The sequence below is a fragment of the Protopterus annectens genome, chromosome 5.part0 (assembly GCF_019279795.1).
Source record: "Protopterus annectens isolate FY-2018-M chromosome 5.part0, PAN1.0, whole genome shotgun sequence".
Taxonomy (NCBI): domain Eukaryota; kingdom Metazoa; phylum Chordata; order Ceratodontiformes; family Protopteridae; genus Protopterus; species Protopterus annectens.
In genome coordinates, this window is record NC_056735.1 from 632,119,648 (window position 1) to 632,138,170 (window position 18,523).

Consider the following 18,523-nt stretch of genomic DNA (forward strand, 5'->3'; position numbering starts at 1 on the left):
CCCTTCGACCAAACCACGCCAACCGTGGGTAAATCCAGCATTACCCACACCCAGGCGTGGGTTATTGCTATATTACTAACCCTATGAATTCACAATCTGATAATATTTGTAATGCAACAATCTAGGAATGTCATGCAGGGAACTGGCCAGCAATCTTTAACCACTATTGCGGTTTGCATCTTGACAAATAACGAAATGGCCACTGCAAACAAAAATAAACTTTGATCTAAACTTGTACATAATCTGAACAATTTCATTTATATTTCTTCCAGTGTAGATACTGGAGTGGATGCAAAATTTAAACCCTAACTCTGAAAGTACATTAAGTGTTTCATCAAACAAAGCTAAGTCTAACATGTATCTTTATGTCCATTTATAATTATACTAAATAAATTTGTACATCTTCCTTTTCTAGTGCTCACTAATCCCCATAAAAGTCACCTTTTAACTGATTTGAATTAGAAGTAGACAGACACACTAGGATATCAAAATTTTATACAAACAAGACAATGAAACTACCAGACTCCTTAGTTAAATATTTTCAAATAATACACTCCACAAAGTACACATACAACTGTGTGAAATTGGATGCCTCTTCTTGTCTGATGATGAACTCTGCTCCCTTTGAAGGCTCCCCTTGGTCTGCTTTCTACTATCTGGTCTAAGAATAGGTTTTCCAATTGCTTACAGTTTCTTTTTACATGCTGTCATGAGGGCTTAATCCCCAAACTTTTCCAAATGAAGTTCTGTCTATGCAATCACAAACATCTGAAGCAATTGCAGGACACACATGAATAACATTTGTTCTTCCAGGACACACATGAATGACATTTTTCTCATTAAGAAATAACTGATCTCTGTGGGAAAAATTACTTTCTTCAGTCTGCACCTCCTCACCACCTTTCCTTTATGAAAGGCCACATCCATCAATTAAGTTCTTCCCTTTGTCTGCTGATAAGGATATACAATCCAGGAATCTACAGTTTTTATATTAACAGAGCCAAAGTCAAGAGCAGCGTTTCTCTCTGGTATAACTCAGTGCTCTGGTGGTATGCATCCCACCACAGCTTCCTCTTACAAAAGAACTGTCCCATTTAAGTAAGAGCCTCTGTTCTGTATCTATATCAATTAATACTGATGTGTCTGTGAGTCATCTTGATATGCAGTACTTTTAATAATATACAGAACCACAGTCAGCTACTTTTCCAACAACATTACTCCCTCTGCAGATGAAGATGTGGACGTGGACAGAACTACTCAAATAACCAACTGCATCCGTCCAACATGGTGCTCATGGACAGGACCTCCAGGACAGTTTGCAGCATTGCTCTCAGCCTTCCATATGCAAAATGAGGAACACTACCTCACAAAGTGGGAAAAATGTAGAACACTTGCTAACAGGTTATGAACAATTTCAACATGAAAGCTCGCAGAATGGTTAAAGTATACTATGCTTTACTTATAAAAGGTTATTTTAATGAATTAATGATTCATTTCTGTTTATTATAAATTATCAGTTAAAAAGGTAAGGTCATAACATCGAATGGGTGACAGACCCTTTCAATGTGGAACTTTGTGGAACATTAAATTTTTAAGACTTCAAATGAGGAATGTTCCTAGTAATTAGGTACACCTGAGAGGTATGGTTTGCAGAGTTTAACTATTTTGTCAACTAATGCAGGAAAAACACTGCCAACATTAATTTCTCTGCAAGCACTATTATTCTCAACTAAGCAGCTTCCAGACCTCAAGGCTCTTCAAAATATGAATGACACAGTTATTAAATCAGATAAGGAAGTGGTTGTTGTGGCTTGACAGAAGGCTCTCTACAACACTGAAGTCACACAACAGTTACCTGATGCCACCTTGTACATTCTTCTCTCAAAAGATTTCACCTTCACTTTCAAACAGAGGATAATACTGTCATCACCTCTGCCACACTAACAACAAGCTTCCTGGGTCTGTCAAAAGGTTTACTGTCCAGCATCCATAGGCATCTTGCGTAAAAACCAGCACAGAGGAAAGTTCTATAACCTTAACAAAGGTGAGAAAAAAGCATTGTTAGTGCTAGGTAGAGATAAGTCTCAACAAGCTGACAAGTGAGGGGGTATTGTTGTTACTGATAGCAGCTATAATCAGAGGACAGAAGAAATGTTGAGTGACACTAACTATCATGAATCTTTGACTTTAAAAGAGATTAAGGCATCATACAACTAGTACACAAACTTGACTGGACTTTATGATGATGGTTTAACAGATAATGTGTTTGACTATCTACAGACACCCCCCCCCTGCTTGCATTAATTAGCTGGAATCCCTAAGCCACATGAAGAGAAAACCCTCCTTACAGACCAGTGCAAGTGGGGATCCCTGACCGAAGCTGCTGCCATCTACCTGGATTTTTTTTGTTGCAACCTCTGGCTGAGAAGAACATTTCATACATAAAAGACTCTAATGATTTAAGGAAAATAAAACATGTTACAACTGATGCTGACAGCATTTTATTAAAAATAGATGTTGAATTGTTATATACTGTACTTCCACAGAATTATTGTATTGAAACAGTGACTGATTCTTACAGGAAAGATAACGGCACACCAACACAACATTAAAGAACAGGTAAGCTTTTAGATATGGTGCTTATCTACAATTTTTTTATGTTTAATGGAAATTAATATAAACAAAAGACTGGTATAGCCAGGGGGGGCAGGTATGGTCCCTAGCCTAGCCAACATAGCCCTAGGCAAGTAGGAGAAGGATTATGTTTTTAACAACAGAGAATACATGCAACATATCACAGTGCATCTGCGCTTTATTGATGACATCTTTACTGTGTGGAAAGGAGAGAGTGCTAAATTAGAAGATTTTATCAGCTATCTGAATCAAACCACCAGCTTCCTGCATTTCACCTCTTCCCACAGCCTCATCTCGGCAGTCTTCTTAGCTATGAAGATTACTAAAGATTTGGAACAAGGGATAATGAACACAGATCTTTACAGAACACTTACCAGAGTAAACCTCCTGCTACATAATAAGAGTCACCATCCCACGAGGACAAAATATAGGTTAGGTCCCAGGGCTACAGGTTGGCCAGGATCACCATGAAAATGGAAATCTTCCTTAAGAACCTAAATGATCTTCAAAATGACTTTTTGGTGAGGGGATATGAATGCAATATGTTAAGAAGCATTCTGGAACCTATAACTGAAGTAAAACGTACAAATTCAACAGCACTTAACAGTCTTTATAGGAGGGTTTTAAAGAAACCTATGGACAACAAATCTAAAGATAGTTATATCTTAACTTTTACTGTTGACTATTACAGCATTAGTAACATTATTAGAGAGACTTGGGCCATAATAACCGAAAGCTCGTATCTAATGAACATCCTTAGACAAGCTCCTTCCTTGGCTTATAGGAAAGCCAGAAACATCAGGAGTTGGGCTGAAGATAGGCCCAGACCACTGGATACATTCACTAATAAGTGTACACGCAACTGTGTTTGTTGTCAGCACATACAAGAGGGATACATGTTTTTCTGCCCTTATTTAAAGAAACTAATTAAAACCTGCGCAGGAGGTGACTAACTCAATGCAGGTGGTTGACAGGGCAAGCTGCAATGACTGTGAAGCATTTTATGTGGGGAAAATGCTCAACAGGCTTACAAGAAGGATTTCTGGCCATCTTTCTGAAATTAGAGCGAAGTGCAAGAATAATGCACTGGCTCGGCACCTGCAGCTTCACAAAAAACACACTGGCATTAAACTTCAAATTATAGATCATGTAGACCTTTTGGAACTGAAAGGAGTCATCCCTAATCTTTTAGAAAACGTAAACTGTTGTAGCAGCTTAAAACAAACTCTTTTAGAAAACTGGGGCTTAATTATTATTGCTCTATACAAAGTATGCTGGAACTCAGAAAACTGCGTCACTGTTTAAAAGACTATTAAACGTGACTGATAGTCTGTTTCGCCTGCTTGTATACACTTTTTATTGTACTTACTTTATTTTTACTTAACTCGTTAATTTTTCACTTCTGTAATCTGTAGTGTGAATTGTTTTATTCTGTACTGCGAATTTCTTGCTTGCACAATTTGTCCTTTGAATTTTATGCTTGCATAATCTGTACTGTAGAGCTGTGAATTTTTTTTATTCTGTACTGTGAATTTTCACTTGCATAACTTGTCCTTCGAATTTTATACTTGTATAATTTGTACTGTTAAGCTTTTCTCCCCGGGCCTCCGCTGTAAAAGGGCGCAAGCTCAGACAGACTAACCCAGTCAACAAATGTCAAATAAATGAATAAATAAAAAGTCTGATATGGGAATGATTAATGCGGACATGATATGATAATATTATACATGATAATACTGTTATAAATAAATATCAAACACTGTAAATATTTTACATTGAAAATAACTGATATTGGTACTGTTTTCTCATTTAGACTAAGTGCTTTCTTAGTTAGATGCCACACTTGAACAGACCCCCAGGGCCTTAATGCTTTATTTCTAACATGTTTCACTATTTATTTCTAAAATGTTTTACTGTATTTTGACCTTAGCAATTACAGCTATGGTTTTCAGCCTACTTAGGTGTTCACTTGTAGATTTATACACATGTTCATTTATATTATGATATGTTTTTTTCACACAAACCTGAAGAAGTATTTATTTGGTACGAAAGCGATTTTTGTTAAACGTTTTTCAGTTTATAAGTTACTAATATTTATTCTGATAGATGTTTAGTGGTAGATCATTTCGTTAGTCATATTGTTAGTGAGTTGGTTTCTTAATAAAGTCTGGATTAGTAGGCCAGCCTTAATAAGTTGTTCTTATACTATATATTTTAATTTGTCTCCAACTTTTAAGTTTCAGTTCTAAGGTAGCACAGTCTCAGTTTACACTATGGTGTTAAGGGGGAAGGGGGACTTGGTTAAAGGAAGGAGTTTATTGCTTTTATCGCTGTTAACAGAACCACCTTCTGTAACCACTCCCTTGCTCCAAATAACCTGATTATATATACATTAGTGAATGTCTTTAATGTTTTTCATTATACTCTACTAGCATCACTTGTTTGTGTGTTTCAATAAAGGATATTCCATTTTTAACTGTGGACTACCTGCTATTTTATTACTTTGCAGTACATATTTTAAAGTTCGAATTTTATTAGTGAACTAAGTGCATAACATATTTCAAGGAGTGAATGTCACACCCTTCACACTGAAAAGTTTCTACTTGGTTTGTTTTTGACCCAGTTTTGGTTGCATACTGGGTTTGTTGAGACTTCGAGGGATACCACAGATTTTTCTTTTGTGCAAGTCATCATATTTCACATCTCATATCTCTGTTCTATAAACAACCAGAACAGATCATTAGTTGAATCCCTCCATCTTTCATTAAGGAAACCAACCATGCTCTGCTGTTGCTTGACAAATTCAGAGTCACCAGCTTGCATCAACTCTTCTTTACCAAAGATATCAAATCACTAAACCTCACACAATGATGGACTGAACACTGCAGTATTTCTTATATCAACAAAAAATAAGGCAATCTGCAACAAATGCTCTCACAATTTGGCAGAACTCATTTGGACATAAAAGTCTTTATTTATTTATATATTTTTTTCAAGGAGTCAGTGGACCTACCAAGGGTACCAAGACAGGTCTCTATTTTGCCAACTTGTACAAGTTGTAAGTAAAACAGCAATGGTTTATCACCTTCACAGGTACACTGCCTGACCTACACAACTCTTACATAGATGACTGTGAAGGTGCCACCTGTTATAACAAAGAACAAAGTAACTCTCTTGGATAAATTTATACCCCCCCCCCCCCAAATAAAGTCAGTGTATCATCAACTGCTGTTCTTTTTATAGATATTAAGCTATCAGTTCAGGCTACATGTCTTAAAAATCAAGTAAGTATAAACCACTGACACATGCACCTTTCTTGTCCACAGCTGCTGCCTTCCCAAGCATATACCAAATGGTTTGCTATATTCATAATTTCTTCAGCTCTGCAGGTTACATGGCAAAAATTATGATTTTGCAAAGAAAGAAGAATGTATGTAGACATCTTTCATCAGCATAGGATATCATCAAAGTACAAAGGTTCACACACTCCAAAGAGTCAGCAATGTCTCACAACTTTAAGAACACTGACTTGCAGTATAAATGCATTCCAATTGTGTTCCCATCCAATCACAAAAGCACTTCTTTTTATAGATCCATTATGACTAACTTTCCTATTTTATAATCGGACTCTAATATTGATGTTTCCTTCTCCCAGATATCCACTGCATTCAAATGATTACCATACAGTCTCAGGAATGTTCTGGTGAGGAGTAGCCTGCACATCTTCAGCAATTCCTCCCAGGCTGGTATGACATGTTATAAAAACTGTACAGGTTATACAGGAAATTCTATTTACACACTGATTCTGTGCAGTAGAGGTGGTTTCCACATTATCTAGGAGTTCCAGTGATGTAATACATTGTATTAACTGCAAGTAATATGCATGTATTTATGTTAGAGACTCTAGGAGATGTCTGGCTGACTAATTCAGAAAATACTGCATGGAAGTTAGGAATGCTGACACTGACAAACTACTGTAGACCAACTCACCATTGATGATCACTGTGTCAATGGTTTATCCATATGTGTTCTCCAGCATGAATTCTATGATGGTAACCACAAAAGAAAGCCTGAAGCTTAATGTAATATTTGCTTTGGCTACTAGTACTCCTGTGGGTTTGATGAAATACAAATTATGTTTTTCATACTCTCATTCAGTTAGCCTTTCTTTCCCTCCTGGACTTTTCCATTCCTTTCACTCATGTTATTTGTGCCATATTTCTTCAATGGGAGTATCCATTTTCACTATTAACTGTCTCATACTTACAAAAACTCTTCCGGGTGTTATGCTCTTTCCTTGTCATTATCACTCCTTCATTTTACATGATCCTCCGGCAATTTTCCTACAACATATTTTTTACCTATCTCCCACAGCACCGTTCCTTGGCACCACATACATCAAACAAATGCGCGCACACACACACACACACACACACACACACACACACACACACACACACACACACACACACACACCCTCTTATTCCCCTTTGCTAGTTATTTAATTTGATTTTAGCATCTTTCAGGTTCGTTCTGAAGACTTTTTGCCTCTATTTATAATTAACAATGCGTGTTTATAATGACAAATTAAATACTTAAAACACATACTATGGATTACTTTACTGAAGTGGAGGTTTTGCCACTGTCCTCCCTTATTAATATTTTAATTCCATGGTATCTACTGTTACTATGATAACTGAAAGCGGACTCTCAGAATCACACACAATGAATGCTGCCCTTGCTTTTCCTTTCAGGCAGTACCATACTACAATGCATAACATGATTACTGCAAAATGTATCATGACATATTGTTGACATTCTCATAGGTGTGTGGTAACATTCACTGACGTTCAACAGCAATTTAGTTATCTATCAGGTGCTCAGTTTTCTAGCTCCTACTGTTGGACTGTTGTCTATATTATGGCTAGTAGTAATGTGGAAAATGACACAATCAAATTGCTGATCACAACAGCTAGAATTCTCAAAGGATTTATGTATGTTATCTGCCGCAAAGATATTTAGGGTCTCTAAAATGTTGAAGCCACAATTGATTCAAACATCTAGAAGCTCAGAGAAAATGTGAAAAAACTAAAACAAAAATAATTAAATCTGACCAAATAATATTATAAATACTTGCCTACATAATAAAATTTACATGGTATGCCAAGAATGATTAGTTTGAAGTCCGTAAACCTAAACCGCAGCTCAACAAAAAAGCAACTTTTTACCCTCTATAAAAAAAAAAAATCACTGAAGTAACAAACCTGGACAACATTCTGTAAGCATCTTGCTTGTCAGATGGTTTCTCAAGGATATCATTTTCAATTGTCTGGTACATAGGGAAAAAAGGTAAATTACAAACAATGAATTCTGATGAATTCTGATGTAACCTGAAGATAATTTTATTTTATTTGTTTGCATTTCAGAAGATTACATGCCTCATTTTAACAGTCAAACAATAGCACTGGTTGGCAGGATACCACAGAAGGTAAATGAATAACTGTATGCTTACGTGAGCCCTGCTTAAGAGATAGACCATTGCCACAAAGTTTTTTTGACATATTGTAAAGTTGTGCAACCACATAATTGGTTATATTAAATAAGGAGATGCAGCATCAAAACCCCCTGCATCCTGGGTGTGGAGGACTGCCCACAAGCAAGTATTTAGTTGATGTTCTAAAGAAAAGGCTGATCCTAAATCAAGCATGCCCCCTAATAAGGGTGACTGAGGCAGCTACCCATGCACAGGCATCCATAGTCTCATCTTCTGCACTTTATAGTGTTTGCCCAGTTTTGGAGTAATGTGAGCAAGCCTCACAACTCTGTCCCTGACCCTTTCATATGAGACAGCCTGTGCTACCTCTCCCAACGGTTTCAGAATCTCACTGGTAGTGGTTCATGTGTACTTTGCAACTGATAGTGGGGTCTTCAAAGGTGGCACATGTGTACATGTTTTTTCCTCAGACCTGTCCATAGCTCTCCTTAACTCCTTGTCACCAGAGACTGTATTAAGACTAGGTGCTTGCTTCAATCTCCTGAACCGTCCTAACAGACCACTGCAGGAACCAACATAGTGTTCTTGTACAAATGGCTATGTTTCTCCTAAAACCAACAAAACCACTCATTTTTGGAAGGATGGTGACTAGAAGTTTGATTCCAAGGACACAGTTTCAAAAATCCCCTCCAAATGCTTAAAAAGGAGAAAAAAGGTGCCACTCATCAGTTAAGGATGAAAAAAAAATGCAGTGAAAGGTTAATATTTTGTGGGGAGCATCTCCTGGCTTGCAGTTAAGTCACCACTTATTTATTTATTTACTTAACATTTGTTTACAGGCAGATGCGGTGGTGCAGCGGTTAGCACTGTCAACTCACAGCAAGACGTTCTCCGGTTCAATCCTCGGCTGGGGTGCATCCTGTGTGGAGTCTGCATGTCTTCCCTGTGGTCGCGTAGGTTTCTTCCGGGTGCTCTAGTTTCCTCCCACATCCCAAAGACATGCTGTAGGTGGACTGGATACTAAATCGGCCCAAGGCGTGAGTGCATGCATGTGTGTGCCTTCTGTGGAAGGTTGGGCGCCGGGCTGGCAACTCAACACTGTAAAACCTCCACTGCCAATCATGAGCGGACAGGTGATGTGCTGTGGTGACCCCTAACTGGGAAAAAGCCGAAAGAAGAACACTTAACATTTGTTTACCAGGAAAGTCTGACTAGAATAATATCATATTTTTAGCAAAAGCCTGGGGAAAAAACTCCACATTGACATAATATGGTTACATAAAGCTGACAAGATTACAGAGAACAGATTGTGGTAGTTCGGGCACGTGTGCAGAAAAGCAGGATCTGGTGAAGAAGATTTGGGATAGACAGAGAGAAGGCAAGAGGAAACGATGGCACCCAGCAAAGAGGTGGATGAATTGTGTGAGAGAAGATCTGAGACAGTCAGGCATGCATGTCGAAAAAGGCAGGAGTGTGACACTGAATCAAGAGAGATGGAGACAGTTAATGACACCCTAACCCCATGTAGAAAATGGGGAAAAGGAGCTTGATGATGATTACAAAGCCTGAAACAGTAGACTGACATATCAACTAAGTAAAAAAATTCAGCTTCGGTCCATAGAGTGTGAACCACATACATATAGTGCAAATATTGACAGCTAATGCAAGCTGAAAGACTGTCAATAGATAAAATCATAACTCTCAACCTTCCATCTCTGAAATGAGGAAGACTAGCCCTCATAATGTGGAACAAATGGACAAAATGTGGAATACATATTAACAGCTTACTAACAACTTCAGCTAGGAAGATCATACAATGGTTAAAATATGCTGTTTTTACTCATACAAAATATCTTTTAATGAATTAATATGATTCTTTTCTATTTACCATGGATATCATTTAAAATATTCCTAACAATGAATGTGTGACAGAGCCTGTCAATGTGGAACTTTGAGGAACATGAACTTAAGACCCCAAATGATGTATGTTCTTCGTAATGAGGTACACTTGAGAGGTATGGATAAAATAATTCACAATTTGCAGTTCATTAAGATGACATTAAACACATGGAGTATACTCTTTGGAAAGGAGATAACTGTATCCAAAGCATTTGACAGGTCAACCAATAAGGAAGAAACAAGTTTGTCTGAGCCTATGCAAATACAGCCTATGCAAAAATATATTTGATTGCTGTCTAAGAAATAGATTTTACTAAGAAAATGAAACAGAAATACATTTTACTAATTCTTTCTCTCTGAACATAGTCAGAGTATGCTTGTGTTGGAAGGAGGAAGGGATTATTTCAGCCTGGAGTAGTGCAGGAGCAGAAACAGGTTTTATTTAGGTAGTCTTTTAGTACTAGCTTGAAGCTAGAGAGGTTAGATATATATCTAGCTCACAGAGGGAGAGAACTTCATTTTTTAGTGACAAAAGCATGAGTAGACACTTTGGCCAGAGGATGTGTGGGGTTTATATACACTGAAAAGATGTTGTTCATTAAACTGAAGTAGTCTATTAGTGTGATTTGAATAAAGAATATAAGTAAAAGCGGAGCAGTCATCAACGTTGTGAATAATACTGTGTGTCGAGATAATGTATGTGTGTACTCTAAGTGGTGAGACAGGTCAAGCCAATTCAAAGCCTTAATGGCAATACAGTGGTGGCTACAGTATTGTTTGTGGGAAATCATGGCTCCAGCTTATTTTTAACTGCAGCTTTAAGGTTGGTTAGGACAGGTGCACTGTATAAGAGCAATGGGAGAGGGTAGGAGGTGACAAGAGTTGTTTGGTGGTGTTGCTAAGGACTTTTTATGCTTGTAGAACATTCCTAATTTTTGGCAAGTCTTTTTTATATTTTGAACATACAGGTCAAATTTAAGGTCATCATCTATAATCACTCCTTGAAGTTTCATATGGAAGACCATTTCAGTTTCAGTTTTGTTTAATGAAGATTTTAAAATTCACTTTATTAGGTATATGTGACTGGGGAAAAATAGCAGCAGTTTTTTTTTTTTTTTTTTTTAGGGTTGAGTAGTAGCTGGGTATTATGAGGCCATTTCTCAACTGAGGAAAAAGCTTCTTGCATGATATGGAGGAGTTGAGTATGGTTACTAGATGCACATATTAAGTGTACAATCATCAGCATATTGTATAAGAAAGGCCATTGATAAAGATATTAAAGAGGAGGGGACCAAGAATAGAGCCTTGGGCTACACCAGTGGAGACTGCAGGTATGGAGACAGCACTCAGCCATTTTATAGACTGGAGTCTGCCAGTTAAATAGCTACTGAACCACAGTACTGAAGAAGGGGATAGTCCAAGCTGAAACAGTTTATACAAGAGTTTAAGGTGGGAAACTGTATCCAAAGCATTCGACAGGTCAAGCAATAAGGAAGAAACAAGTTTGTCTAAGTTAATGTATTTGTTTATGGTGTCAGTGAACGATAGGAGGGCAGTAGCTATACCTTGTGTTGGGTGGAAGCCATGTTGTGTGGATGTTAAGAGCTGTTCTTGTAGAATATGATGGAGGAGTTACTTATGAATACATCTTGCAGGAAATTTTGAGAGAGGTGATAATACTGCAATAGGCCAAAGGTTAGAGATGTCAGCCAAGATACTACTTTTATGCATGTGGATAATATAGGATTTTGTTCCACAGTGAGGGTACACAGGATTCAGATATAGATCTCTTCGTAAGGATAAAGATTGGGTACACTATGGCATTGGAAGCTATATTTAAGTATTCAGGTGGGAAGTTGTCACTTGCAATGGAGCAAGGTTTGGGTTTAAGTAAGTATAAGTATTTTTTTTTTTTTTATTATTATTGATACGAAGACAGATCCTAAGTGGAAGTTGCTTGTAATGGATACACAGGGTAAATCAGGTTTAAGTGGGTATGCTGGGGGGGCAGAGTAAAGGAGTGTATAGAGTATGAAGAATGTTAGTTTTGGTCTAACCTGTTGTTTGTTGAATTACTAGGACTGGGTATTACTGAGGGGAGGGCAGAAGCACTGGACTGTCAAGTGGAACAGTTTTAGGACACACCAATTAAAGTCTTTGAATGTATAAATGAAGGATTTTACAGTGAATTTAGAAAGGTTTCTGGTTATTTTAAGTTGGTGGGTGTTAGTCTAATAAGTCACCTACCAGCCTAAGTCAGAGGCAACATGCCAGAGTGGACTTGTTTTACTAAGGACACCTTGAGGCCTGCAGTGCCAAAGTGCTTGTTACTGCAGGGAAAAAGGGGTTGGTATGGAAAGCCTGGGCCAATACTGACAAGTTTTCAACTTTTTATGAAACACAGCAAATGCTTCAGAAACTGTGGTAACCATATAGAAAACTGGCTGAGGTGGTGAGAATGATGTTTGTGGAGCAAGATTACTCAGACGTAACTTTAAACAGTTTTTGTAAATTTTTGACATGAAGAAATGCAAATGTAAAAAGTACATCAAAGAAGATTGCTTTATTTGTCCAGGAAAGAACAGTAGCAGATTACAAGGTTTAAAATTTGTTAGATACTTCTCTCTGTCACTTTTACAAACTGTGTTGACAGAACAAAATGTCTAACAACTTTTAAAGTCCTCTGTTTCTCACAGATTCACTTTGTTTCCACTTGCTGCCTAATTGGCAGCAATATGTGTTTTATGGGCTTTCAAAGTCCATAAAAAAAAATCACGCTCCTACGCTTTTTCTTTTCTGTAGGGACAGATAAACCTCCATGAATTACAACTGGGTCTCACTAATCATAACTCTTAATTATGTGTTCTCAAATGAACTGCTAATATGAATTTTTTGCCATCAAAGTTTCAAGCACATAATAAGTTGGTTATAATCAGAGACCTGATCATAAATCCTATGCAATAAGACTTTTAAGAAAAGTGTGCAGTTTAGGCATTTCCTTACCTGTGCATTTTTAAAAAAGATCGTTATTTTATGTTTTAGACGCTTAGACACTGATAGTGATTTTCAAAATGAGTTTGAATACAAAAAGTACAGTTACATAAGCAAACTTACCACAAACAGTAGAAGTTCAAATAATCACTGCTGCAGTAGCCTTAGCTACATAAGTTACATTCTGCCAAGAATATAACAGCCGGCCAGCTTCATCTCGAGCCGAGTTGACTAAAAAGGCAGTTTGGGAGTGAAGTCCTTCTGTGCTTTTAGCTACAAGAGACAGGGAGGCTGTGCTTTGAAAAGCCAATGTCAGGAACAAGAAAAAAGAAGTATTTACACCCTGGCATAACTAACACACCAAGAAACAAGGGGGGTGGCTAGTGCAGCAGTGATCATTCAGATATCTACTGTTATTGTTACGTTCACTTACACAAATGTTCATCATACTGATCACTGGTGTAGTAGCCTTAGCTATATGGGTAGATTACCCCAGCTTGCTACACTTGGGAGATGGAAGGGGAAGGGTCCAAGTGCTCCTGGACAATGGTTCTAGCAAAGCCTGATCTAGACCTAGAGAAGGAATCAATCTTGGAATGCTTTGTGAATGTTTATATAGATGACCAAGTTGCTGCTTCTAGAATAAGTCTAGAATCCAACCCTTTCCAAAAAGCCACAGATGAAGCCAAGGCCCTAGTAGAAGTGGGTCTTGACCCTCCCTGTAATAGTTTTGCTGTGGTGACTGCAACAAAAGGTAATAGCATGACAACCATTTGGAAATGGTCTATTTTGACACAAGTTGTCCATTCTTCTCACCTTCACAAGAAATGAACTGATACAAAGATCTCAAAGAGTACATGCTGACAAGGTATGGGGTATCCTTTCTCCCTCATTTTTGGGTTTCGGAAATAACACAGGAAAATGGATAGTTTGGCTTAAAGTAAACCTGGATACTACATTAGGCATAAAAGAAGAAGAATTAATTTTCAAAGAAACCTGTCTCTGTGGAAAATGAGACAGGGCTGACTCGCCATAAGAGCTTGCAACTCAAAACATTCTTCTTGCAGAGTTTAGAGTATTCTTTAAAACTGTTCTGTTAAGAACCTCAAGTCAGCCAGACTAGCTGGTTCAAAAGGAGCAAGTGTTAGCTTCTCTAATGCAAAATTAGATCCCAAGGATGTGCCACTGGTTTTCTTGGAGTCCTCTATGAAAAAATATTTTCAAAACCATTTTTGACATGAGAATGCACTGAAAGAGGAGGATCCATGGGCAAACATGCTGAAATAGCAAATAAATAAACCTTGATGAATAATTAAGAAAGTCCACAGGTTAGAAACTCACACAAATATTGTAAAACCAGAGAACAACTAGCCTTGAATATGTGCTGGTTATGTAGCTGGCACCACCAACAACAAAAAAAAATCCATTTTCTAATATAAGATTTTCTAGTAGCTGTCGTTCTTGTTTCCATTAGTACCTGTTACACATCCACAGTAAACAGATGTCTAAAGGGAAAAAAGATCCTATCATCCTGACAGTCAGATGAAGTTTATTGGGGTCAAGGTATATAAGACACCCTGCTCTTGTATGAGTAGATCCATTCTGTGAGGAAGCTTGTGGTAATTTCCCATGGCCACATCCAAAAGAAGGTAGAACCACTGCTGCCTGGGTCAGAAGGCAGTCACCACAATTATCTTGGGAGATTCCATATGAATCTTCAGAAGTACCTTGGATATCAGTAGAAAAAAAACATACAGAAGCATTCTTGTCCAAGGAAAGGAAAATGCATATATTTACCAGGCATTCTTGCATGGAATTCTGTAGTAAAACCTTGACAGCTGATTGTTCAGACAGGAAGCAAACAGGTATACTTGAGGAACTCCCCACAGACAGATCAAATCTTGGAAGACCATCTGATCTAGTATCCACTGATGAGGGTCTGCACTTGTCTTGCTCAGACTGCCACACAATTTTGCTCTGATGGAATGTAGGCTGTCTGTAGATTGAGATTGTGCTGTGATCCTAATCTATAATATCTAGTCTGCAAAGCGGTATGGAATAGATAGATGCCCCTTGCTTGTTGACTACCACATGACAATGGTATTGTCTGTAACAACTTGAAGAGGTCCCCGAGACCAAATATGATTCAGAAAATTGAGTGCCTTGATCAGGGTAAGCATCTCTTTAATATTTATGAGCTTGTTTTCTCATTGGTATCCCACACACTTTGCAATTTTATCCCTCCTAATATCCCATACACTTTGCAATTGTATCCCTCCTAATACTGCTCGTGAAGCAAAGTCTGGGGTGTATCTGGTAAATAACTGCTTTGCAGCAGGGAGGAGGAAGGAGAGACCTTGAATTAGGAATGTTTACTGTCTCCACTAATTGATTTCTCTTCTGACAAACCTCAATGCTGAGATTTGGAAAAACAAAAAATGTTGATGCTGTGACCAAAGAGACTTCAGATACCATTGTATCTTTCTCATGTGATGTCTTGCCAGGGATATCAAGGGAATCCCTGATGCCATAAGACCTAAAATCCTAAGGGTATTCTCTTGCAGTGACAAGTCTTTGGGGAAAACCTTAGGAATAGATCTATTTTTTTCTGTGGAAGAAAAGCACTTTGAACTGAGGTGTTGAGCTGAAAGACCAGGAAAACAATCCCATGTAAAGGAGTCAAAAAAGACTTTTGAATGTTCTCTTGGAATGCTAGATTGTGTATGAGATCTTTCACCCAAGTGAGAGATTCATGACACTTTTTAGACTGCAAGTCATCTAGATATGGAAAAATGTGAACTCCCTGTAGTCTGTAGTGAGTTATAATTGGAGCTAGACACTTTGTGAACACTCTTAGTACAGTGACAGGCAAAAAGGTGAGGCAGAGAACGGATTACATAATCCAGAAACACAGAACCTTAAGAAGCTCCAGAAGTCTGGATAAATAGGGATGTGGTAATTATCTTTTAAATCTAGAGTTAATGGAAAACTTAAATGAAGAAGAAAGGTATCATGCTGTGGAGTGAACGCATTTAAACTTAGACACTATCACAAACAGGTTTAAGAAAGAAAGCTCCAGTACAGGTCTCCAAGCATCTTTTTTCTTTGGTACTAAAATATCCCTGCATAAAGTAACTTCCCAACATTGGAAAGAGGAGCTGGTACTACCACTCCCTGGACAGTGTGCGTTAAAGACAGGGGAGAATAAAGGAGTCTAGTGGATGAGGATTATGCGCTGAAAGCAGGGAATTCCTCCCACTGCTATCTGTAACCTTGATGAATGATCTTTAGAACCCATTTGTCTAATACTATCTCTTGCCAAAAAGAAAAGTGGAAATTCAGACTTTCTGCAAGGAAAGGGTGGGGGTGGGGGGATTCTGACTTGTTGGACTTTCTTTGATTTTGGTGGGCGTTCCTGAATTCTTTTTGGAAGCCCCTGCCATTACTTCTTAAAATGTCTGTTAATTTGCATTTTGTTGAGACCATTTATTTATTGCCAAAAATGGATGTGGAATTAGAAAATCCCTTAGAAAATCTGGAAAGGGGGATGGGGCTGAAAAATCTGAGCGATTCCCTGAATCGACTTACTGATATCCTCTGCAGTAAAGGAACCAAAAACTAAATATCTAGCCAAAGGAAAATTAAAATCTTATTGTTCATATCATCTCGGAGATTCTGAAAATGCAACTAGGCAAACCACCTCAAAACAATACCAGTGTCCATAATCCTGGAAGAAGTATCAACTGAGTCATACACAAACAGTAAACAATGATTTGTGGCTTGTACAGTGGAAGAAACTAAATTACTTAAAGCAAGTTTTTCTTCACAAGAAGGAAATGCAGGCAAAACATTCCTCATACTGGAGTTTTTGAAAATGTACACTCATCAACAGCTTAATTTCAGCTCTCACACTAAGAAAAAAGAAACTAATAGAGAAGAGCCAGTAATTCTGCCCGTTTTAGTAAAATTCAGTTAGTGGGTAGAAAGTACACTGTCTGGATACAAGCAAACAAGAAACTTGGACAGCCTGAAAGAAAATCAACTAAAAAGATAAAGAAAAAAGAATGACTGGGAAGATTCCTGCAGTTGTTCAGCAAAAAGCAGTTCAAGCTCCAGCTTTGGTACAAGAAATGGCTTCCAGTAACTTAGAGGAAAAAAATGTCAGGGCTAAAACTGCCAACCACCAAGATTCAAGTCCACAACCGTACCAACTAAGAAAAAATGATTATTATGAACCTATGAAGAAAAGGCAGGCTAAGTATGAGACTGCACAAGAAGATCTTTAAAAAAAAAAAAGGTAGAGGACAGAGCACACAGAGAAAGCCTTATATTTTCTGCTGTACCAGAGAAACTGGAAGGAACAGACAGTATTAATTTTATGATTGCACAAATAAGCAACTGGATTGGTATTCCACAGCAGGAGTTGTTAACTTGAAAGGGTACAATGTGTGTATACTCCAAACCTGCCCATGAGAAAGCAGTCAAGACCTGTAACAGTAAAGATGCAATCACATCAGCAGAAAGAGTCAATATTAACAAAATTGTGGCAGAGGAGCAAAATATTAAAAGCTGGAGATAGTAGAGTGCTTTTGGAAAATGATTATTCACTGTAAATCAGGGAGAAGGGAAGCAAATTTATCCCAGTAATCAGGGAATGTTGAAAGGCATGTGTGCGATTTAAGCTGCTGAATCCAGCTGTCTTCAGAATATTTGGTGAAACAAAGTCATTTTTTGATGCAGAACAGGCTAAGGAGAAAATGCAAAAGTTTGATAACAAAAAGTGAGCCATCAAACAGGAGACTCTTCTTCTCATTCTTCTAATAATAAAGCTCATAGAGAGACTTTACTAGTGAAATCTTTTCCAGCAGTGGCGGCTCGTGGCAGGGGACTGCTGGACAGCAGCCCCCCCCCCCAGCTGTGTGAGAAAAAAGAAAAGCACAGCACTTGAAGAAAAAAAAAAAATTTTTTTTAATTAAACTGGCTGACAAATAAAAAAATGAGTCCGACTGACTTGCAAAGTCCCAGAACTCGAACTGCGCATGCTCGTTGCTCGGCGAGTTCCATTTTTTTTTTTTTTTGGTTATTTATTTTTCCTTTAAATTTGGTTGCTAGACTGTCTCAGACTGCTGTAAAGGCAGTCCAGACTATGGAGAGTTTTGGATCAGTGTGTGATGCCCAGAACTCTGTGCGGTAACTGTATAGTAACATGGAAAGGGGGTGGTCTGCCATGTCCGCAGGCACGCATGTGACGTAAATAGCAGGGTGACTACTGATTATTTCTCACTCTTTTTCTGAAAAAGAGAGCAAGAAACAATCAGTATTAACAGCAGTGCAGGACAGGAAAAGTACTTTATTTGACTAACGCTTACAGCCTTACTTCAAAACTTGCTAGTTGCTAGTATTGCTACCTACACATATTTATTGCTGCCAAAATTTTTGTTTCCTGATCGAATAATAACTCTTCTTTGGGTGCTTGCTTGCTTAGTGGTTACTGCTTGTGTTGGA

The 18,523-nt window shown here is 38.0% G+C and overlaps 1 protein-coding gene across 5 annotated transcripts in view; it reads right to left on the minus strand.

The window, feature by feature from the left end:
* The window catches only part of ASMTL (acetylserotonin O-methyltransferase like), a 1,454,724-nt gene that overhangs the window by 884,449 nt on the left and 551,752 nt on the right, over positions 1 to 18,523 (minus strand). For all 5 annotated transcript variants that reach the window (XM_044072474.1, XM_044072476.1, XM_044072473.1 and 2 more), the window contains one exon: positions 7,899 to 7,963. In XM_044072474.1, coding sequence (XP_043928409.1) covers positions 7,899 to 7,963 — 65 coding nt within the window. The remainder of the gene's footprint in view (positions 1 to 7,898; positions 7,964 to 18,523) is intronic.